Source organism: Vigna unguiculata, chromosome 9, assembly GCF_004118075.2.
Source record: "Vigna unguiculata cultivar IT97K-499-35 chromosome 9, ASM411807v1, whole genome shotgun sequence".
Classification (NCBI taxonomy): domain Eukaryota; kingdom Viridiplantae; phylum Streptophyta; class Magnoliopsida; order Fabales; family Fabaceae; genus Vigna; species Vigna unguiculata.
In genome coordinates this window covers 3,960,610-3,984,804 of record NC_040287.1, presented here as the reverse complement: position 1 = coordinate 3,984,804, position 24,195 = coordinate 3,960,610, and the positions used below count along the sequence as shown (strand labels likewise).

The following is a 24,195-nucleotide window of genomic DNA, read 5'->3' as shown; positions in this document are numbered from 1 at the left end:
TATTCGATAGGCGTATTTGTGCATGATAAATTATCAATAGTATAAAATAACATTTTCCTTGTTACAGCAATGGAAAAGACTACTTAAAACCAAGATATTTGCACGTCATTTTTAAAGATACATTTATTTAACAACTCCTTTCATTAAAATTAAAATAATGATAATAAATTTTTAAAACTTATTATGTTATTTGTTTTTATCCATACCAATAATTTTTTTAATCACCTTAAATATCGTATTTGTATTTTAAAATGTTATCCTTTAATAAAAAAATGTAATTGTCTTAAATATAAGTCTGACTTCTCATAAAAAATAATTGTCTAATTTATCAACTTAAAATAACATAACATTTTTTTTAATTAAATCATTCATTGGAATTACTTTTGTAAATTGTATTATCTAAATTAAAAGATAAGCATGGAGTTATTTCCGCTGGATTTAATAAAGGAAGTGATTAGTAGTGGATATTGAAAAGAAACTGTCAATATATAATTATATTAAATATAGTTCACAAGAATTCAACAAGTTTAACATGTGACATTAATTTCCCAAGAATTTAACAAGGTAATAACCCTAGTTCTTTATTTACATACAAACACAAGATTTTTGTGAATCTAAGTTACACTTCTGGTCTGAATGAACAAGAATGGCATAATATATACAAGTTCCAACACAAGAAAAAGCTACAGAGAAGGATCAACCAATGAGGGTGGTGAAGGAATCGGAGTTGGCCACCAGGGGAGCAAAACTGGGATCACCGGATAAAACAGCAAGGAGAGACCACCGTATTTGCAAACCCTAAACCTACGAGTTAACAAATTGCAGCAAATGATGTTATCACCAAACTTCAGAAACACACTGTCCTTAACATAGGGATGAAAAGCCAGAATCCTACTGCAACCCCTCACATATTCAACCTCCAAGGCTTTCAACTCTTGAAACATTGGCCCAATAATCTCAGGGAGACAAAACTCATGCACCAGTTCCCACCTTCTTTCTTCTCCCTTCTCACAATATTGCAGATCCCAAACTCTCCCACTGTAAGCTTCAAAGGCACTAGAGGGTGATATAGGGAACTCAGATAACTGCAACTTACCGCAACAAACCCCAAGGCACCCTCTATACGCTTCGCCAAACCCACGGGGAAGTTCAATCACAGAACCCACACATTCTTCATCATAAGGGTCATACACAAGGACCTTCCCTCCACCCATGAAGTACAACTTCCCTTCATGCTCAACGCTCGATGACGTCAGAAAAAACCCGCACGCAAACCCCTGCGGACACGACACCAGAAACCGCTTCCATTTCCCTGTCTCGGAAGAGAAAACCTCAACATCAAACGCAAGCCTCGTGTCGCTGAACGCAGGGATGCGAACCACCCTGAACCTGCGTTCGGAAGTGGGAACGATAGATACGCCGGAGTTTTCGTTTGCAGGGTAGTAATAAGGGTCGCACATGAAACCCACGAGAACCCCAGCGTGGTCACAGAGAGTTGGAGCAGAAGGGAGTTTCAATGAATCCTTTGTGAGTGGGTTACGTACGTGGTACACGCATTTGTGACGTGGACGAGGGTTTCCGTATACGAGTAAACCGTTGGAACATGCAAAAACGAACTTTAACACAGAGCGTAGTTGTGGTACAATGTTGGCAGGTTCGAAATCTGAGCCTAGGGATGTTAGAGAGAGGTGGTTTTCGAGAGAGCCAAGTTGGAGAGAGGGTAAGTTTGGTGCTATGACGAGGGCATTGTATGGCTTTAGAATGAAACTGGGTTGATCAGGGTCTTCTCCTTGGGATTGCATTTTCTGGAAGAGGGTGTGTTGGTGAGTGAGATATAGGGAATGGAAATTGGGATTGGAAATGAGTGTGAGCCAATGCTTTGAAACGCTCTTGCATGAGAAAAGGGATTTGCATGGGAGTTTGCAGAAGATTTCGGTGAGGGAATCGTCGAAGAGATTGTTGATGGTGGTATTGGATTTGGTAGCAGCCATGGATATGATGGCTGATCTCGAGGGAAGAACATGAGAAGAGCTAAATTGATTGATGATGAGGATTTGGAAATTTTGAGACTATAAAGTTTTCTAAATTTGTTACTGTCCCTTCAGCCAAAATTATTTATGGTGCTGATTTGCAGGAGAAATGGTGGTTTTAAAAAGGTGGTTTTAGAATTAGATTTGCCTAAATATCACGGAAAACGATGGATTTGTAAACCATTTTTAGATTATGTGTAGATTTATGCACTTTGTCTTGGATACTTGTGTTTGATATCATATCAGCGATTTACACGGACAAGTCTACGTATCTTTGTTGTGAAAATATATATAAAAAAGGTACCTTTATAACCATTGTTATATAAGGGATTAAATTGTTAAAATTGGATTACTAATTTTGAAGTGCAAATCATTCTTGCTTTTGGTAAGAACATTTACTGACCATGGACACCACTCATATTTTATGGTTAAGTTGGAATAAATCTCTTCTTTATGAAATGATGGGATAGAGCTTTCAAAGACAGTGACAATTTCAAAAGATATACGAAGAATCTAATTTAAAAGAAGGATGAAACAGTACAGAATGAAATTGTAGTCATAGAGTAGTTGAGTGAAGAGATAATTCAACAACTGGGTAGAGACCAAGAGCTTGTCCAATAACAGCATTGAAGTGACCTCCAACTACACATATTGGAAACGATCGACGAAACGCAGTCCTCAATACTTCAAACATGTCATTGAATCCCAAATCCAACTAATCAATATAGCTCTGCTTTCTCTTCTCTATAAGATCGACAATTCTTTCCCTTCTCTGATACCAAAAAACAATCAACTGAGTTTGTCATGCAACAACACAAATGCTCATTGCAAAGAAAAAGAATCCAAACAACCAAGGGTAACTATTGTTTCCTACATTATGGAAGTTTGGCTCCCACGCAAAGTTACCGTCAAAGACCATTCTTTCACTCGCGATGGTTGTCATTCTTCCTTCTAAATGGAAGTGCCTAAGCATTAAAAGATATGAGAGATAGACCAACCCGAACGAACACCTAAAGGCCTACAAGACACGATCAACCTTTATTTTTTAAATAATGTTGTTATTCATTGTAGAATTTTTCCAAGCACACTCAAAGGAACGAGTCTTGCAGTTGTATTATAAGTTATCACCAAACTCAATTTGTTTCAAACTTTTTACACAAGTTTAAAGCGCAGTTCATTGTTAGCCAACCAGATCTGGCTCTAGTTTTATGTTCCTAGCAAGGTTATCAAACTCGAGAGTCTATGTAGACTCGTGAGAGCTTCATAGACTCGACTCGCAGACTCGACTCATACACTCGTAAGAGTCTACTTCATCTGAAAAGTTATATATAGTACCATACAAATTCAAAATTTCATCACCATAATTAATGCAAAAAGTAAATAATAGTTCAATAATTCTAAAATAACTTAGTTCAACACACATCCCTAGTTATATAAGTTAAAAGTACACCAAATACATAAGTTAATACAAATCACAGCATAAATAACTTCAAATTTATGGCTCCAATCCTCTAATTATATCATCTCCAACATCATCTTCTTCTTCATCATCTTCTCCATTACCATCAAGCTCTTCCTCAGATGATAAGTGTGCATCATCAACATTGGCATCAAAAACTATATTATCAAGATCAAATGCTTCTAAAGTAGGATCAACTAACTTGGCCCAACTATGTCAACATTTCCCTCGTCACCTTCACCTTGAACAAGCTCAAACCCAACATTATCTCCATCTCCCGTTATCCATTCATCATCAGACTCAATATCATCAAATGGGAGAGCAACCGTTTTCCTAATTTGTTTACTTTTGAGCTTCAAGTTGTACATGACATAAACCAAGTCATTCATCTTTTTTTGATGCAAACGGTTTCTTCATTTTGTGTGCACCTATAAAAAAATATGAATGTTTACAAGCCAAAAATTAGAAACAAAAAATAACTTAACAAAGTTGACTTACCATTTCAAATGAGCTCCAATTACGCTCACACCCATAAGAACTGCAAGTTAAGTTCAAAACTCGAATAGCAAATCGCTTCAACTTTGGAGTTCCATCTCCAAACATCTCCCACCATTCTCCAGGAAGCATAACTTTCCTACAATCTTTTGCATTTTCCATTGAGAAAAGTCCTTTTGCAAAATGAAACTCTATAAGCTGCAAATTAATTTTTTTCCTTTCTGCAACATCCTTGACCAATCTTTTCATGCATTCATACAACCCTTCATTTACCTCAACATCATCATTTCTAAAATTAGGTTCATAGTGCATGTGAGGGTTAAGGTAATATGCAGCCGCATGCAAAGGTCTATGAAGTTGATTATTCCACCTCTCATCAATTATGTTCCAAACCGGTTCATAACTACAATTATGCAATCATGCAATGTTAGAAATAATTACACAAAATATGGATTGAGAATTTAAAAGAGATAAGGTATATAAATATTACCTTTTCTTAATATTATTGAAGTTAAATTTGATCTTCTCTTTTGCAGAATCCATTTCTTCATAAATGAATCCCATTGCGGATTTTACATCTGAATCCACTAGTCGAAGGATCACCATCAAAGGAGCAGCAACTTTGAGACAAGTGGTTACATTCTTCCAGAATCGGCTATCTAATACCACATGCTCAATTTTTCTCCCTTCTATTGAAGTTCCAAATTTGCTTGATTTCCACTCATTAGAGCTAAAGAAGCTCATTAATGATGCTTTCAATTCATGGAGACATGCAAGAGTTAAATAAGATGTGGCAAATCTAGTCATACTTGGCCTTATCAAGTCTCTACCTTTGGTGAACTTCTTCAGCATGCTAATTAGCATTGCTCTACCATAAATGTAGGTAGTGATTCTTCTCCCCTTCTTAATAGTAATTTGATGGACCTTTAAATGTTTCTCAAAATCTTCAAAGATTAAATCAATGCAATGGGCAGCACATGGAGACCAATACAAATGCTCCCGTTTTTTCATCAATAACTCCCCAGCTGCCTTGAAATTTGCAGCATTATCAGTAATCACTTGAACCACATTCTCCTCTCCAACAAATTCCACTACATCATCCAACATCTTAAACACTTTATCTGCAATTTTTGAGATATCTGATGTATCCAATGAATAAAGAAACACGGTCCCTTTAGGACTATTCACTAGAAAGTTACAAATTGAACGTCTTTTCTTATCAGTCCACCCATCAGACATGATTGTGCAACTGGTTCTTTTCCACTCCTCCTTAAACTCTTTTAAAATCAAGACCCATTTCAGCAGTACTGTGCCACCCATTTCAATTTTAACACTTTTAAAATAATCTCTGTAACCCATTTCTTCAAATGAAAATATAAAATGTGAACTGCGAAATCAGAAAATCCATTTACGAAGACCCGCTTACCACTAAACTACGGACGCAGAGATCGGAGCAGCTGGTCGGAGGTCGCAAGCTTGGTCGGAGGTCACGAGGCTTGGTCGGAGGTCGCAAGGTTGGTCAGAGGTCGCGAGGCTCGTCGGAGGTCGCGAGGGGAGGTCGCGAGGCTGGTCGGAGGTCGCAAGGTTGGTCGGACGGAGGTCGCAAGGCTACAATCGAGGTCGTGAGGTTGCGAAAATGTCGACGCTTTCACCTTCGAATGTCGTCGGGGCTGCTTCGATCTTTGCTTCTTTTTCGATTAGGGTTTGCGGGGTCTGCGGTTTGGGCTTCAATCAGTGATTTCAGATGAGTATTCAATTTCTGATGTTGGGGCTTTTTTTGGGTTTAAAATCTGCATAGGAGCGACATATTTTCATGTCGTTTTGTCTCCCATTACAAACTCGGTGACTCGTTTCGAACTCGCGAGTCTGTTACGAGTCCACTACGAGTCTGAAAAAAAAACGAATTTATGAGCGAGTTAACTCGTGAACAGTGCACTGACTCGCAGACTCGTACGGGTTTACGAGTCAACCCGCGAGTTCGATAACCATGGTTCCTAGACAATAGGGAGAAAGCGAACATATTTAAGAAAGAATATTATATTATAATTTTCATTTTTTTTATTTTAATCTTTTTACTTTTTGACGTGATTTAGTATAAATAATTGATTATTTTTTAAAAAAGATAATAATACATTAATCAATTACTCATACTAAACTACATAAAAAATGAAAAATGAAAATAAAAAAGTGAGAGTCTTAATATCATTATCCTTTTAACGATATACAAATATAGGGACAGATTCATAACAAGTCTCTCACAATACCAAACCTTTATCAAGTAGTAGCCAACGCCATTAATGAAGAAGTATTCGTTCGATAAATTATAAAATGTAAGTATTTCTCAACCATGATAGTGTGAAGGTTATACATCTATTATTTACGATTTGAAGAACTGGCAACGACTGTATCTCAAAAGTGAAAAATTACATAATTGTTTTAAACCTTTGTTCTTATATAAAAAGAAAATCATGCATAATTTGTTACATGATGATTATCTCGTCATGATTGGAGAAATTGAGTTGGATAATTACAATATTTGTCAAGGAAGTGTGACAACAAAGTATAGAAGTATTAATATTCATAATTAACAGTTAGGTGCATGAAATTGTTATCCTACCTAGTATTTCAATTGTTGTTTTAATTAGTCTCCTGGGCATTGAAGATCCATCTCGAAAGTGAAAGTGTAAATATTATGGGGCCATGATGTAGTATAGAGAGAGAACGCAGAAAATTTGAAATCCTACAAATCCCAAGTTTACCTTGTGTCGTTTACAGGGCAAAGTTATACTACCATGTTGGTTGCAACGTGTGGGTACCTGACTAGTAAATTTATAAGAGAATATACTGTTTTAAAATAAAACTACTTGACAAAATACCAAAGAATACAAATTATAAGAAGCAAAAGTACATTCGAATCTAAATTATAACATTATACTTAAAAAAGATATAGATAATCCACATATACATTTTTAAGTTGAGAAAGGGAAGGACCTGATTCTACACCTATGTTGCCACCCTCCACTGCTTCAAATAAATAATCCTTTATACTTCTCAACTCAATACAAAATGTGAGAAACTTTAAGCAGCCAATACCATGTCAATAACCAAAATAAAACATTCCCTACCACAAGTACCTTCTGAATGACAAGGATCCACTTGAACCCACCAACAAAACACAAATAATCAATATACTCCCTTCTTTCCAAAATAAGTGACGTATAAGGTGTTCTACAAATATTAAGAAAACTAATAAATAAATAAGTTGAACAAATTTCCTAATTTATCCTTATAATTTATAATTTATTCTGTGATAAAGACTATTTCCATATTCATAATTTATAAGGGGAAAATAGAATAAAATATTGAATGTTTATTAAAATCCTAAATTGGGACTGGTAGAAAAAATTACTGAATTAACACGTCACTTATTTTGGTATGAAGAGAATACTTTCTAACACACTCTTTTCAATACATTATTATTGAGTAAAAATCACATGAGTTCCGATAAATGATATGGGTCTTCCCTAATTTAAAGAATTTAATTTATTATTCAGGAACACATGAATTATACCCAATAATAAACAATGTGTTGTGAATGATGCGTTAGAATGTGGATTTACTGGATCACAATTAAGGTTGGAGGCCACCAGTGAAATTTTGAAAGCAAAATCAAGTCAGGGCGATTTTTCAAGATAAAAAACCCTGTTGGGCTAGCACTTTCACCTACCTATCTTTGCATCGCGGGGTTTCACATGGAGGAGGAGGTACCCCAAATACCCAATCAAGGACATTCAAGTATTTGGATTTAAACACTTCCCTTTCCTCTGCATAACAATGCATTATGATGGCTGTTGACAAGCTGAAAACCACCACATCAGCCCTCTTGATCCTTCTTGATTGTGGCAGATATCCTGCATCAGCTACACATGTAAAGAAACTCTCAATCGCCCGGGCAAGGCAGTATAATGATATTTCCATTCGCCTGCTTTTCTTCTCAATGGCCAATGCAATGCCAGTTGGAAACTGCACGAGAATGCAAACTTCAACTTTGACAAATAAATTGCTATAATGCAATTGAAATTACATACTGTCTCCAAGAAATAATACAATTAGAAATAACTTAAATCAATAATAAAAAAATGTATGCAGTTAGTAACATACCGTTCCCATGGCCACCATTGGAATGTTACATCTTTTGAAAATCCTAAAAAGAAAGCATGTCCACATCCTGAAGAACAGAGTCATTTGTACATGTCTGTCAGTTTTAAGTTTATGAAAAAGACATGTTTAAGTAACTAATGTGCCCAAGCAAACAAGAATAAGAAAAAGAAAAGGCTAGTAAATGCATATCTCATGCGCCATCTAATGCAAAAGCTTGAGCTATTTACCACAGAATCATGAATGATACAAAGACCTAATTGTTTGAATCGTGGATGATACAGAGACCCACTTACCTTCGCTGAAATTCAACTTTTTATTAGAGATATAGCAACAAGGATGAACATTTTAGACCACTTGATTATAGAGGATTTGATAAAATATTAGAAATGAACTCTAAAAGCTATTTTAAGGAAGGAAGCTTGTCGAAATCTTACTATAAGAAGTATTTTAACCATATTATAAATGTACACTTAATGCTGGGCTATCAGCAATTAATAGGTCATTAGATGGTTCATAACATGGTATCAATCATGAACCATTTGAGAAAGAACCACAATGAGTTAAGATCCATTGCAAGATACGGAATTTGAGTCTCACATTGGACATATGGGATTCTAATGTGGTTCATAAGGCTTTGGGCTCCTATACTACAACCGCAGCTTGCTTTTCTAGTGTGGTTTCCTCAAGATTCTTATCCTCTAGTATCAAAGCCTTCACCCAAGTCTCTCAACTGCAATCGAGCAGTAGGGGTGGTGACACCAGCATTGAAGTGTTTGCCTGGGACTGGTGCAGAGCAAGCCCATGTGATTGTTGAGGCTGGAGAGCATGGTGGGAGTGCTAGGATCCAATTGCTACGTATTGGACGTAATGGTTTTACTTTTACAAAACTTCTCTAATAGCACAGACAAAAACAGATGAACATAAGAAATATAAGTATTTAAAACCAGGTGTTCTCATTTCATCTCTCAACAGAACCATATAACTTGAATTGAAGCTGGTGTAGAAATTCTTCTGAATAAAATCAATGGAGAAACTCTCATTTTAATTAGATACTGGTATCTGTTTCACCATTATACAGCTGAATCTGTTTGTTTTATCAGAACTACATACAGATCCTTTAATTAATCAGTAATTGTATTCAAAATAAACTTATCAATTCAACTAACACTTTTATGCGACCATATTGACCCTCATATCTAGAGGTGGCAAAACATGTTGCCCTGCCCGGCCCATATTCTAAATGGACTGCATATTTAGGTTCAAACTGGCCTTATGTCAGGCCAATGGACCACCATTTTGACCCATTTAAAAAGTTAAAAAAATAGTTCTATATAAACAAATTAAAAATAAAATGTATTTTTAAAATTTAGGTCATATTAATGAAATTAATTTTAAATTTAGATTTAATAATGTGATATATAAATATAAATTGTAACACGAGTACACGTTTTAATAGACTTTTTTAATATTCTTACTATAATAATTTTATTTTTTTGAAGTATAATTATTATTTTAGAAAACAAGCTGGACCATAACTATGGTTTAGGCAAAACTATGGCCCGATTTAATTTAGGCCACAAACTGGACTAACCCATTTTCTGGGCTTTTCAGGTCTGTCCATCGGGGCAAACGCAATATGACAGCTCTACTTATATTATATCCCACATGGAAGCATGTTATTTCATTTTTCAACATGATTGGAAATATCAAACTCAACTAGCAAATTTAGTAGTAAGACAACCAGTAACAATATAGTAGTGCTAGAACAAACTTTCTGATGCTTACCAAGCAGAAGCACAATACACAGACAGAAACAAGCTTGATCTCGCTGTGCCCAAAAGACCCTTGGTTAATATTGTGCTAGGCCTGCACATTTTAACAATGGGAATAAGAGATGATCTGTATAACCAAGTGACACAGTATGATCTTTATATTGTGGCAATAGACAACACCCTCTTTTGAACTACCATTATTGACTTGGAAGTCACACATTTCTTCTCATTTAATGCCTCTCTATCTGATTTTGTAGTTTTCAATATATTTCAACCATAATGAAGGGTGTTGCTAGCACTCCGTTTTCATGAGAAAAAACAGCACATATGCTACTGATAATATACACACTTCAAAAAGCTACTATCTACAATAAAACTTATCATAGCTCTCATAGAAATTTAATCCTGATATAATATGTTTTGCAAAAGTACCGCATAGAATCAGGCGAAGAGTAAATCGGTTGCAGTGTATTCCTTTTAGATCATCACCTTTCTAAAAGTCCTTTTCTATGAACTATAAGTGCAGGTATCAGATAAACTGGAAGATAAACAGGTAGTGCTCTTTGGTAAGCTTGAAGGAGAAAAGTGAAGATATGTCCAGTGCATGATTGATTCCCATGTACAATCTGCAAAATATCATTGATTTTAAATGCCAGAAGAGACAGAAATCACAATTTCTATCCTGGCTAACAATTAGATTTTGAACAGATCTAGATGACATGGTTCAAAGTGAGATTCCAGAATGCATGGCTCAAAATAACGCTTCAGGTGACAGGAAGGTAAAGTTGAACACAACCCAGAAGAAAAAAATCAATATAATTAGTCACATTAAACTCGATGTGCATTTTTTATAGGGCCTAGAAGAGAAGAGAAAAGAAAAACTATATATTTTTGCCAACGTGAAGACATTTATTAAATCCAGTTCACTTTGTATTTCACAAATTAAATGAGTTAGCATTTGTCGTAAGAGCCAGAATTCCTACAATTCAATCTCAATGAAGAAATTGAAATTACTGTTATGGTGCAATCAAATTCAACGACAAATTTCCTCATGAACATAATGCTCAAAAACTGTGTTTTCTTTATTTATTTGCTGCAGGCTAATTAAAATATCGATAGAGAAAAAAAAAAAGGAAAAATCACAGTATTCAGTATTTCATACCGAGCATGGGACTTTCATATCTGGTTTTAATTTCACATTGACACCCATGGTCTTGTAGTATTTCTCAATTGCACCCAAATTAGTGAAAGGCTTGCCACTCGCTATATCTTTTACACCTTGTAAGATAACTGGATCCTTTCCACCATGCTTATTGAGAAAGGATTTATATGAAGCTGGTAAACTGTCTTGCTTTAATATATAAGCAGACCTGAAACCAAAATTTTCCATTATCATTCATTATTAGAACACAAAAGTAGGGAGAGGGCAAGAGGGATACAAAGAGTCTAATTTCCAGAAGCATGGCTCAGAAAAGAAACTATCAAGGGTATCGTAGCTGTAAAATGAAACATCTTCATTCACATCAATTTAAGTGGCATCCAAAGTTTTCTTAGAATATCAAAATTAATGCATCATCGACATAACATAAATCTCAAGGGTTACCAAAGGGAATTTTAAGGTGGGTAACAGATTTATCAGTAAGATTTCTTTTCAGTTCCTTTCATTATTTCTCCTATTTGTCTAATAACATTATATTTACCAGACTATTATGGGGCCACATGTATCATATGGTTTGTAACAAGCATTGTGCACATATATATCCAATTGTAAGACAACCAGACAAGGTAACCCCGGACCTTCAGTCTCTCAGCACAAACCATGGATATCTAGTCACAAAACTGATTACTAGTCACAAACTTTTTTAGCATTAAAATCAAAGTCCATATATAGCGAGGGCCCACTGGATTAGCTATTCAGCCCCTCACATTATACAAATTAGTTACTCGGACAGGATCAGGTTTTCCCGGAGTGAGCATATAACCATTTTTATATAATAAAAGTAATGCATCACACTTGGACTTAAGTACATACATGCTTTATCCATGAACTGAACAAAATAACTTGGATCCATCCACACAATCCAGCGACCTTAAACTGTGTTAAGTCATCAAGTCAAACACAGACTATGTTACACAAATCACAAAACTAGGCCATAAAATTTGAAAGACTAGATAACATACTCAAAAAGTGATACTAAGCTAAAAAAAAGAATAAACAGGGATAGTCATTTCATAAAAGTAAGATCAGAACAATTTCCTCAGTAAAAATTAACTAACCAAAAAACATATAGAAAGGGTAATTAACATGATCACATACAATATCTGTGAGGAGGAGAGACACATGAGGAAAATGTCACCGTGCTTCCACGTGAGAGGCTTACAAATTTTTCCAAACCGTTTGCTCTTAATCCCACAACGAGACGCCAAGACAGCAGCACGCATGAGAATGTAAATCGCCAAACTCGTGTGCTGATCTTCTAACCCTGTCAGAAGCATCGAAGACCCGGCCACCGCCCCTGCTACCAGAGCCCTCCACTTGGCAGTCCTGAACCACAACAAAAACCCAATCACCACCACTTCCACTCCACAAAACCAAACAACAACAACTTTAAAGCACAACATACTAAGACCCTGCTTTAAAGAACTTAAAATAGAGGGGAAATAAACGAATAGAACTTTGTTCCATTAATTTAAACCAACTCATGCACTTCATCGTTCATAAAAGTTCTCTGATATAACTTAGCAAAGTACATAAGTAGGATAAATTGATTCCAACTCACCAAAAGTAAGTGCTTATTTGAAACTTTATCCAACCGGAGCTTAATTCAATTACGTGTCTCAAATCACAATTACCAACCACTAACATGCAATACTCGTAACACCGAGTTTTGAATCAGTCCTACAGAGACCTACATCGAAAGAGTGCTACGCGCATTTTAGTGAGAGAGAGAAAGAGAACATGCCTACGGTGACCAGCCAGAGCACCGATAACCTCGTCGGTGGACACGAACGTTCCGGCGAAGGTTCCAAGGAAAAGACCGTATCTCAATGTTTCCTTCAGAGCGGCGACAATTGCATCGCTGTTCGTCACCACAATCCCCTTCCTGAACGAACGAATCGCATAGTTACCGATAAAGCGCTTGAGAGAAAGCTAAGCTGTTATTTATTACTTTTCTTTTTTGGTTTTCTTACCTAGGCGGCTTTTTCCGCGTCAACCGCGCAATGATCGCGAAGATAGCGAGGCCTCCCTTGATGCCGGCGCCGATCGAGAAACCCTTTGCGGACGCAACTAGGATTCTACGGAGCTTCTCCCGCTCGTTTGCCGGGACCGCGTCGACGATATAGCCGAGCGTCGACGATGCCGTGCAAGGAGTGGCCATTTCCGCGTGGTCATTGGCGAAGCCGTTGATTTCTTGCCGGGAGCAGCCAAGGTCTCCGCCGTGGTCGGCGGAAGACGGCACCATTGAAAGTGAAGCAGTGTGTGTGGGGGTGTGGGTATGGGGGGGATTAATTTCAAAGAGTGGAGAGCAAGGATGATAAAGTAAACTACATTTATAGGGTGGCGTAATCTGTTACATGTGTATGGCTCCTACAGCTAGCCATGTTGCAAATTAAATTCCTGTTTTGCTTTCTGTTCAAAAATTACATGGATTTCAAAGTTTTTAAATTTTTAAGAGTTTGAAATCTTTAAAATTTAGTTTTTATTATTTTTAAATATTTTGTTTTAATAAGAATGATAGTTTAATTTTTATTGTTTTATCAAATGTATTCTCTGCATCAACTAAAACACTTTTGAAACCACATGTTGTAACCTAACGATAAGACAAAAAGAATAATAATATGCACAAATAAATGCATATGTACGTCCTTTCACTTTTCAATACTCATTTCCATCCATAATTTTTTAAATTAAGTATATGCAGAAATAAATATATAAATGTATCCGTCCTTTCATTTCTCGATCGGAAATTATATTTAGACATATATTTTAAATTTAATTTTGACATAGTGACGTGTCAATCATTTTTTTATTTAAAAATTTGTTTTTTTTTTTTTTGAAACTGAAACACGTGTTGGAGAAGATGGGGAAGAGGTTCAACAAAGAGAACCCATAGTTTTCTCATTTGGCAGAGAGAACTGCAACTTGAGAGAAGAGAGAAGTAATGTCTCGCGACGTCATTGAACAGAGAAGTAAGGTCTGAGGTTTAGGTTCTCAACGACGATGGGTGGTGGTTCGTTTTGACTTTATTCTTTGTTTCACTCCCACAATCACCAATGATTCATTTTCGTTCAAATGCCATATGTAATTGAAATGTTTGTGGTTGGTTGTTTTGTGCGTGAGTTGTAGGGTTTTTCCATTCTATCGTTGTTGTTGGTGTAGATATCATTTAGGATTTAGGTTTTTTCTGAGTTGAAGATGACGACACTAGAACCACTCTTAACGGAAAAAAAAAATATGACAGCAGGAGTCACACGATATCATTTAGGATTTAGGTTTTTTCTGAATTGAAGATGACGACACTAGAACCACTCTTAACGGAAAAAAATATGACAACAGGACTCACACGATGTGGGGATCTATGTGCAAATAGGTGAGGAGTTGCGCTAGAGTTTTTGTACAAATATTGGACAGTTCTGCAAGTATGAGACATCATGTTCAATGTACCTAATATGAACCATAAAATGACATTGAAGTCCTTATGAAGAACTAAAAAGTCTGTTAGACCCAATCTTAATGAAAAAAAATATGACAGCGGGAGTCACTAACATGTGGGAAGCCATGTGCAAATAAGTAGGGAGGTGCGTTCAGGTTTTTGTACAAATACTAGACAATCATGTAAATATGAGATAACAACTTCAATATACCTAATGTCAACCACAAAAATCACATTGCAATCCTCATGAAGAACATAAAGCTTCATTGGACCCAATCTTAACGAAAAAAAATATAACAGCAGAAGTCACACACATGTGGGGAACTATGTGCAAATAAGTAGGGAGTTACGTTGAGTTTTTTGTACAAATATTGGATAGTTATGTATTTATGAAACATGTTCAATGTTCTTAATATGGACCACAAAAATGACATTGCAGTCTACATGAAAAACAAAAAAGTTTGTTGGACCCAGTCTTAACGAAAAAGATATGACAAAGGGAATGTCATTGCACATGGTTCCCCACATGTTTATGATTCCCTTTGTCATATTTTTTTCGTTAAGACTGGGTCCAACAAACTTTTTTGTTTTTCATGTAGACTGCAATGTCATTTTTGTGGTCCATATTAAGAACATTGAACATGTTTCATAAATACATAACTATCCAATATTTGTACAAAAAACTCAACGTAACTCCCCACTTATTTGCACATAATTCCCCACATGTGTGTGACTTCTGCTGTTATATTTTTTTTCGTTAAGATTGGGTCCAATGAAGCTTTATATTCTTCATGAGGATTGCAATGTGATTTTTGTGGTTGACATTAGGTATATTGAAGTTGTTATCTCATATTTACATGATTGTCTAGTATTTGTACAAAAACCTGAACGCACCTCCCTACTTATTTGCACATGGCTCCCCACATGTCAGTAACTCCCGCTGTCATATTTTTTTTCATTAAGATTGGGTCTAACAGACTTTTTAGTTCTTCATGAGGACTTCATTGTCATTTTATGGTTCATATTAGGTACATTGAACATGATTTTTCATACTTGCAGAACTGTCCAATATTTGTACAAAAACTTTAACGCAACTCCTCACCTATTTGCACATAGATCCCCACATCGTGTGAGTCCTGCTATCATATTTTTTCTGTTAAGAGTGGTTCTAGTGTCGTCATCTTCAACTCAGAAAAAACCTAAATCCTAAATGATATAAACACCAACAGCAACGATAGAATGGAAAAACCCTACAACTCACCCACAAAACAACCAACCACAAACATTTTAATTACGTATGGTATTGAACGAAAATGAATCATTGGTGATTGTGAGAGTGAAACAAAGAATAAAGTCAAAACGAACCACCACCCATCGCCGTTGAGAACCCAAACCTCAGACCCTACTTCTCTGTTCAATGATGCCGCGAGGCATTGCTTCTCTCTTCTCTCAAGTTACAGTTCTCTCTGCCAAATGAGAAAATTATGGGTTCTCTTTGTTGAACCTCTTCCCCATCTTCTCCCACACATGTTTCAGTTTTTTAAAATAAAAATGAAACAAATTTTTAAATAAGAAAAATGATTGACACGCCAGCTATGTCAAAAGTAAGTTCAAAATATATGTCAAAATATCATTTTCGTTTCTCAATACTCATTTCCATCCATATTTGAATTATTAGAATACCACAATTTATTATATAACCTAATATACATATATATTATAAGTTATTTATCCTATTTTATTCCTTAATTTTTCTTCAAAAAGTTCAATGAATATATATCAGTGATGCAAATTTTAATTAAAAGATATTTTTATGTTGAAGATACTTGGAAAAGTTAAAAAGTTAAAATATTTGTTTAGAGTTAAAAGCTTGAAATATTGTTAGGTTGTGTTAATTTTTATTTATTTTATTTTGTTCCTTTAACTTTTAGACATAGTTCAAATGTGGCAGTTGTCTATAAAGAAAGTGGTAGCAAAAACTTTGTTACTACACCAATCCATGTTAGGCTAACGACCATCCTACTTATAGTTATTGTTGAGATAAACGATGATCATTGTTGATACTAATTAGAGCTCTTGCTCAAAGCAAACCCATCATTTCTTACTCTCTAACTTCTACCTACATGTTTTTCCACGTATATTCTTTACGGGAAACAATTTTATTTTAAACCCCATCTCTCTTATTCTAGATGCAGTTTTATTTAAATTAAAATTATTTTTTATAACACCAAAATAATTATAACCAACATCAGATATGTAATCCCACATTCTGCATTACTTTGCAAGATTTTAAGAGGTTTTTCCTTCACCCTTAACTTCTTTTTATTCATTTTTATTCTAAGCACAATAAAGAGAGTAGCATTAAACAAAATAGGAGGGAACAAAATCTTCTTTTTTTTTCAATTTTGTAAGCTCTTTGAGAATGAGTTTCAATAAGTTATCGAGACCAAAACAAAGTCTAATATAGTATATACCTCTATAAAATTTTGAACTTCCAACAATAAGACTAAATGTCAAAAAATATATTCATTTATAAACAAATACTTAAATATTGACTTTTACTTATAAATTTTGTCTTCTAGTATTTGAGTTAATAAGTAATAAGCAATCTTATTTAATTTCAAATAAAAAGATTATATGAAAGTTTGAGTTAATATGCAATAAACAATCGCATTCAATTTCAAATAATGAGACTATGTCAAAGTATAAATATCTTGGAGGTGGGTACGCAATTAAAGCCTTCCAGGTTGGAAATTTGAGTAATTATTTTAAATAAGTATAATTTTGATAATATCGCCGGGGCACCGTGAATGAGGCACAAATGAGAGTTTAAAAACAAATACCCCTTATCTAGTTTTACCAATCTAAAAATAATAACATAACAACCACATGGTATTTAAGACCCTGTCAACCAAAATTTCTCAATGAAACATTTAATGGAAGTTGTACACTTGTAAAAACAAAATTATATCCTTACTCTCATTTACCATACTCGAAATTTTCAGATGATATGACAATTTAATCACGATGATATCAGCTGAACTAGAATACGACAGAAGTCCAAGCATCAATGCAGTCCAACTGATAAACAAAATGAACAACGCAGACTATAACTTCTACACTTGATATAGTTCTACCATCCAAGAGGGAAAAAAGAAGAAATTTATGGTTCTATCAAGTTAGGAAAAGACTTATCATTCTTCATCAGATCCTGAACTTTCTGCACCTTGACCATGTTTAGTAACGGTGCCATTGGCAGCTTGATGCTTATTTTTTGTGTTTTGATCATCTTCTTCATCTTCGCTGTACTCACTCTCATAGTCATCATCATACTCTCCATCCTCATTGTCCTCATCCTCCTCAACTCCATCCTCCGTGATAGGTCCTTCATCGGCCAAAACAGCACCCCTGGTGCCAGCCCGAGTCCGTTTCAAAATTTTGAGCTTCAAATTTGTCCTTCTGTCACAGCCCAACCAAGAATCACACAAACAATAGCAAGTCAAACTGTAGTTACCCTCTGAAGGGGCCTGAAACTTGCCCAATACCAATCTAGAGCCCCCTTTCACCTTCTCAACTGCTTCTGCAACTGCCCTACTTGTCTCCTTCACATTTGCTCCTGACCCCTCCATAGATTCTTCAATTGCCTTAGATGCAGCAGTTAGAGCAGCAGCTTCATCCATGAAACTAACCTTCTGAGAAAACCACACATTATTTGAAGTAGAATCTGCAAGCAAAAACCAGTAATTTTCTTCTTTCTGAAATGGGTAGTATGGGGCGTGTGGAAGAGCACCAATCAGGCCATTGCCCCTTTTAACATTTATCCAAGCATGGATTGTCACAATGTCACCCTCTTGTATACCCTCTTCACCTTCGGTCTCACAAGTTACCTCAAGTGTCAAGGAAGGCATCATGTCCAGTACAGTCTCAATGTCTTGCACTTCAGCAGAAGATAAGCCACCTGTTTGAATAAGCAGGTCAGCTCGCTCCTGAGAGTCCTTGTCATGAAGTTCCTGAAATGTTCTCACCTTCTGCATATCAAGAAGGAAAATGCAAGTCAAACACTCAAGGTGATGGGATCAATTGGGAAATTCAATGACCAAGTAAAAACAGAAAAAAGAAATTCAACATTTGAATTTCAAATAACCAACAATGGTCACTATACAGTATAACATAACTTCGGGCTAATTGTGCACACCAGAGACATCTATGCATTTAAAAAAAAAAAGATCACTCATTAATCCAAATTAGTAATTCAGCCACTAAAGAAGGATCCAATCCAATAATATTGCCGCATTTCAAAATTGGATGTAAAGGTTTCCTGTCATCTAGCTCCAAGTAGTTACACTAAATTAAAGTAAATGGTTTCATTTTCAATTCTGTAAAACCTCTAAAATATAAATATCAAGATTTACTCTTTACTCAAGTTCTCAATAAAGACTAATCACCATTTCACCAACGTGTTCTTTTTTTGTAGACTTTATTCATTTGAATACTATCCATTTGTCAATCTAGAAAGCACTTGGCATTGACACGAAAAAACTTCTATTAAATTGGATAAAGCAAGTAGCTAATTAGCTACAGATAGATCCCCTGGACAAATGTGTATAAAAAGGTTCGTTGATATCTTAACTCGGGCCAATGTTCCGATATCTTTAAACCATGAAAGTATGAGTAAACAATCATTTACAATTGGTTGGCAAGATTAGGTACACAATGTTGATATACCTTGCGGGCCACCTTCTTAATAATAGTCTCACTAACGTGTGGCAACTGCAGAAAAGGTGCAATGCCTTCAGGTGATCCACCAGTAGATTTTCTAGCACTGAGAGGAACAGCCTGCATAGGAGGTAATAAATCATGAAAAGCACATCCTATAAATGTTGTTTTACATAAAAGCAACGAAAACAAATATTAATTGATGATATATTTGGTTAAAACGCTTGGCTATTACAAGACAAGAAAAACAATGAGAGCCACAAATTTGCATACATCATAAAATTATACCAATAAGACATCCTTTCAAACTACACTGAGAACATATTTATATGTGCAAAATTTGTGTAGCATAATCGAATTGTGTTGTTCTTGAAGAGATGACGTTACACCAATAAACATCCACATATGAACCAAAAGATGCTGGAGGGAAAAAAATGAAAAAGACTTTTGGTTTACTCAACAAGCACAGGTACATCTTAAATCCTTTTAACAAAAAAAAAACATATTAGCCAGGTGTGACAAATAGAAAATCTGTACATGTCATCTTAATGTGTGTGCAAGATATTGAGATATTTCTCCTATAGTCTAAAAGAGACAAAACGGAAAATGTGAAATATATTATATGCATATACTAGAAAGTGGTTTTCTTTGTCACTTTAACTAACGTAAGTTAAATAGTATTTCCTTTTCTCCTTATATGATAGAAGTATAGGGGTGGCCGAAGTTATATCATTTCAAGATCATTTATAAACGAGCATGGGATAGAGACATGACAAAAAATTACAACTCAACTTACAAACAAATGACGATAAAGAATAAAATGAATACTATCCCACAGTATTCAGTATTGTGAGAGTATTCTGTAAATATTAAACATGATTTTTCAAAACTGAATATATCAGAAGATGCAATTGGAGAAATAACTGCATATGGCAAAGTCGAATTAGATTCATCACCTGGATGATACATTGAGAAAGTTCAACAACACCAATTGCAGGCCTCAGCCATCCATGGCCCTGAGCGTTTCGGGGTATAACTGCCATCTTTTAAAAAAAAAAGTAGAGCATTAAGAATGTACAGAATACAAATATCACAGCTTCATGACTAAAATCCAGAAAGAGGGATATCATATACATCATACAAGAGATTCATCACAAGCAAAACTAAATATTACAACGACCAACCAATATGTATAATAAGCACATTTTCATGATAGGTTATGATCTAGATTTGGTACTGCAAATCTCAGTAACCCGCTACCCTACTTCCATACCTTTTTTGCAGTAGCATAAGGAAAACACAAAAAGCTACCAAAACTATTTTTAAAAACACAAAATAATAGCTTAAGAGAAATAACATATGGCCTGCATCTTTTCATTTAATTAGGTTTTCAGATATTTTCAAAGAAAGTGATGCCAAGACATTCGTGACTGATTTTGTGAATATGATGTTGTCATATGTAGCAGCATTATTCTTTACATTATTCATCAATAACAAAAACCACACAGCTCATGAAATTATTTATTAGCTCTAATCAGTTCCCTTTTACAATATAACCTTTTTCCAGTTCACTCATAAGGGAGGTAAGCTGAAAATTTTCCACATGTTTGTTTGATTAAGGTGTTTAGATACAATTTATTTTGCTTCTACCAAAAGGGAAAGAGAACATTCCCCTACTAAAAGTTAACAGCATAAAGTATACTTCGATAAATAAGGTGAAATAGTATGTCAGACCTTCATTAATTCTTCAAGAAGGCGAGGTGCTGTTTCTAAAATTCTTCTGAAATCACTTTGTAAAGATGGAGACAAGGATGCAAATTCACGGGTCAACTGAGCTTGAACTAACAGCTCTGTCTGAAAGAAAATGTGAAAGATGTTGGCTCATAATGAAAGATCAGAATAGGACACTTGCGCTCCCAGAAGGAAAAAAAAATACGGAAAGCTTTAATAGGCTTAGCCATACAAGAAGATACCTTAACTAGTGGAGGATGCTGCTTCCAAAACTTAGCCTGTTCCTGCTTGATGTTCTTGAGGTCAAGATTCAACTCACTTCTTACCAACATAAAAAGCTTCTGAAGAGGTTCATCATCAGTTCTACGAACTGGAATTTCCATATATTCGGCAGCTTTGATGAAAACATCCATGACTTTGCTGTACAAAGTCACATAATAAACTTTAAAGTTTAGAATGGGTTAAATAAAATAACCAACTGTTTTATTTTAAATCTCAGATAAGTAATATTTTCAATCCCAATTTTCCATCAACATTGCAACACAATTTAATCTTGTAAGTTCAGTATGAAACGGAAAGGGGTTTTAAAATCTTATTTATTTTATATAAACACCCTTTTGCAAACTAACACCGGTGATATTTCTAATTGAACTTCAAGCTAATTAAATATATAAAGAAATAGAAAAGCATACATCAACAACAAAACCTAATGGATGGAAAATTTTAATGACTGACAGCAAAAAATTCAGTTCTCTGTATCCTCAAATAATATGGATGAAAATGAAGACCGACCGAGTTTAACAGAAAAACAATGTACAGACCTGGGGGCCAAGGAAGGCTTCATGAGGTAATAGTAAGTGGAAAGTGTTTGATGCATCACATAGTTGCCAGTATACTTTGACGATCTGGAGAGATAAACAACAGCAATAACCAGTGGCAAGAGAATGCACACACCAACAATCCAAATCAGAAGTATTCCCCCAGATGCCCCATCAATATTTAGCAGGAATTGTGGAAGAGCTATGCCCATTTGAAATCCCTGCAATAAAATATCATGTATATTTCAACAGTGTAAAACAAAAAGATAAAAGCGTCTTAGCATTTTTACATAACCTTGTGTTTTTTACCTGTCGGCCATCAGGATGGCCATATTTTTCATAATTTTCACGAGCTATTGGATCTGTAAGAGCTTGATAAGCCTTGGCAATGTACTCAACAAAGTACTTGTGTGCCTCTAAATGAAAGGGGTCAAAATATATCAGTTACATGGGTAATTGAAGAAAGCCTGCATCCCAGCAAACATCAGAGTTTGGAATGCAACAACACAAAAATAAATAATTGAAACACCTTCAACCTGGATCCGGATTTTTATCTGGATGGTATTGAATTGAAAGTCTCCTATACTTTTTCTTTATTTCAGACTCTGCCGCTCCAGGCTCTAACCCCAGAATACTAAATGGGTCGAAAATTTCAATCTGCACAAAATTTACAGGGAAAATTTCAAAAATGTGGACCGTTGGAACACTTAACCAATGAGTAAAATGCTACAGCACAAATACAAGATCCCTCATACTAATCTTAAATAACATGCAGTGGAATAGCTAAATTCATTTTAACCTATTTATTGTTTACCTCACGACTCATGGTCTTTATGTAATAGACCAGAATAATCATAATCACCCAAAGCAGTAACAACGTCATATTACTACATGTTGACACATTCGAAATCTGCAAAATCAAAGGGTAAAGAGCACGAGTAAGAATGAGAAACAAGACATAATACCAGAGTTAGATTAAACACCACAAGTAAATAACTAAGCAATCATCTAAGACAATGAAATAAACATGATCTGACCCTCTTGAATATCGATTTATGGTACTTCCCCGACCGCGAGCATTCAGAGCATTGACAGTGTATGCTCTTTGACTTCTTAGAGGCAGCTCGGCACAACTTTGTTATTGTATATGGAACTATAGGAATGGCCATTATTGTCAAAATGAATATTGGGAACAGTGCACTATTCTCCTCTGAAGCTGCCATCGTTCCCTTCTACACTCAACAACCTCGATAGTTACCAGACCTGCAAAGAAATTTCTCTTCATTACTCACAACCCAATCTTCAGACCCAGTCCCAGTCTTTCATCAGAAAAAAAAAATCAACACCCACACAAAAACACAAGAATCAGAACCCACACAAAAGGTTCAAAATGGTTCCAATAACGTTTACTGTGGGCAGGAGACCTGACAGAATTCTAAGAAATCAAGATTATCAATTAGTGTCCCTCGTCAGAAACCCAATCTGCGTTTCTACATAGAGGATTCTAAAAGCATCAGATGTGCGAATGGAAAAGCACGAATCATCAAATTCGAATCGAAACAGCAACACAAAAACTAATTCCCCTTTCCTCACATACACACACGACTCATAGCAGCTTCAATTTCAGTTGAAGACTAATAAAATATATATACGTTTCAGCAGTCACAGGTAGCAGAAAGTGAAAATGCGCGGTTTCAAAATCTCCAAAAACCTAATTACCAACAAATTAGGATATCCAGAGGTTTAATTGAGGAAAACAGAGGTCGAATCGAATTGAAACAACAAGGGAAGCAATCCATACGAAATGATAGAGATCGAAAAAACAAAGACATGCAGAGACAGAAAGAGAGAGACCTGAGTCTTGGGATTCGAAATGGTGGAATAAAAGGTCAACTTCGATGGGGGAGGGAAATTGGAGGAGATGGGACCTGAGAACACAGGAGTGAGGGAGATGAGATCGCAGCAAACACAGAAACACAGAGGACAATTAAATAATTTTACGCCTTAAGTATTATTTCAGTCCATATGAAATTAATGAACTCTTGATTTTAGTGTCCCTAAAAATAAATTAAAAAATAAAATCGTATTTTTAAGTCTTTCAAATTTCAATTACTCAATAATGTTCCATGGTGCACACTTATTTTCCGTCAAATAAATTTAACTGTTGTTTAGGCCTGTCTTAAAATATGTAAAAATTACTCTTCTAAAATATATAATTATTATTTTCATCTTTTAAAATAAATATTTAATCAAAGCACACGTAATAAATGTTTAAAACTCTAATTATTTTTATAAAAAAAAACATACTTTGTCTTTTAATTAAATTATAAATTATAAATTAATTCAATAATGTAAAAA

At 35.2% G+C, this 24,195-nt stretch overlaps 4 protein-coding genes across 4 annotated transcripts; all 4 read right to left on the bottom strand.

Annotated features, from left to right (window-relative positions):
- Positions 1–683: 683 nt before the first annotated feature.
- Positions 684–1,991, bottom strand: LOC114162740 (F-box protein At5g03970-like). The gene has a single exon (XM_028046704.1). The coding sequence runs from the start codon at positions 1,989–1,991 to the stop codon at positions 684–686; it is 1,308 nt and encodes a 435-aa protein (XP_027902505.1).
- A 1,403-nt stretch (positions 1,992–3,394) lies between these two features.
- LOC114162700 lies at positions 3,395–5,768 on the bottom strand. Its single transcript, XM_028046658.1, has 3 exons — positions 4,475–5,768; positions 3,988–4,387; positions 3,395–3,917 (listed from the first exon to the last, which is right to left on the bottom strand). The coding sequence occupies exons 1-3, from the start codon at positions 5,341–5,343 to the stop codon at positions 3,903–3,905; spliced, it is 1,284 nt and encodes a 427-aa protein (XP_027902459.1). The 5' UTR covers positions 5,344–5,768; the 3' UTR covers positions 3,395–3,902.
- A 1,121-nt stretch (positions 5,769–6,889) lies between these two features.
- On the bottom strand, positions 6,890–13,459 carry LOC114162698. Its single transcript, XM_028046657.1, has 8 exons — positions 13,110–13,459; positions 12,881–13,021; positions 12,235–12,462; positions 11,080–11,287; positions 10,407–10,543; positions 9,931–10,011; positions 8,146–8,212; positions 6,890–8,007 (listed from the first exon to the last, which is right to left on the bottom strand). Exons 1-8 carry the CDS (start codon positions 13,379–13,381, stop codon positions 7,708–7,710), a joined length of 1,434 nt encoding a protein of 477 aa, XP_027902458.1. The 5' UTR covers positions 13,382–13,459; the 3' UTR covers positions 6,890–7,707.
- A 4,018-nt stretch (positions 13,460–17,477) lies between these two features.
- On the bottom strand, positions 17,478–23,851 carry LOC114163246 (dnaJ protein ERDJ2A). Its single transcript, XM_028047430.1, has 11 exons — positions 23,692–23,851; positions 22,875–23,100; positions 22,652–22,747; positions 22,374–22,494; positions 22,147–22,253; positions 21,841–22,058; positions 21,262–21,439; positions 21,023–21,142; positions 20,245–20,331; positions 19,298–19,408; positions 17,478–18,600 (listed from the first exon to the last, which is right to left on the bottom strand). The coding sequence occupies exons 2-11, from the start codon at positions 23,058–23,060 to the stop codon at positions 17,767–17,769; spliced, it is 2,058 nt and encodes a 685-aa protein (XP_027903231.1). The 5' UTR covers positions 23,061–23,100; positions 23,692–23,851; the 3' UTR covers positions 17,478–17,766.
- Between the last annotated feature and the right edge of the window lie 344 nt (positions 23,852–24,195).

What these genes read in the sequence shown, in the direction of transcription:
- LOC114162740 (XM_028046704.1), bottom strand. Translation starts at nt 1,991, where the DNA reads ATGGCTGCTACCAAATCCAATACCACCATCAACAATCTCTTCGACGAT.
- LOC114162700 (XM_028046658.1), bottom strand. Translation starts at nt 5,343, where the DNA reads ATGGGTTACAGAGATTATTTTAAAAGTGTTAAAATTGAAATGGGTGGC. An exon ending in TTCAATAATATTAAGAAAAG is followed by an intron (nt 4,388 to 4,474) that starts GTAATATTTATA and finishes GCATAATTGTAG; the next exon opens with TTATGAACCGGTTTGGAACA.
- LOC114162698 (XM_028046657.1), bottom strand. Translation starts at nt 13,381, where the DNA reads ATGGTGCCGTCTTCCGCCGACCACGGCGGAGACCTTGGCTGCTCCCGG. An exon ending in AGAAAAGGACTTTTAGAAAG is followed by an intron (nt 10,012 to 10,406) that starts GTGATGATCTAA and finishes TAAAATGTGCAG; the next exon opens with GCCTAGCACAATATTAACCA. An exon ending in CAATGGTGGCCATGGGAACG is followed by an intron (nt 8,008 to 8,145) that starts GTATGTTACTAA and finishes ATTCTCGTGCAG; the next exon opens with TTTCCAACTGGCATTGCATT.
- LOC114163246 (XM_028047430.1), bottom strand. Translation starts at nt 23,060, where the DNA reads ATGGCAGCTTCAGAGGAGAATAGTGCACTGTTCCCAATATTCATTTTG. An exon ending in AGCATCCTCCACTAGTTAAG is followed by an intron (nt 21,143 to 21,261) that starts GTATCTTCTTGT and finishes ATTTTCTTTCAG; the next exon opens with ACAGAGCTGTTAGTTCAAGC. An exon ending in TTTCTCAATGTATCATCCAG is followed by an intron (nt 19,409 to 20,244) that starts GTGATGAATCTA and finishes CCTCCTATGCAG; the next exon opens with GCTGTTCCTCTCAGTGCTAG.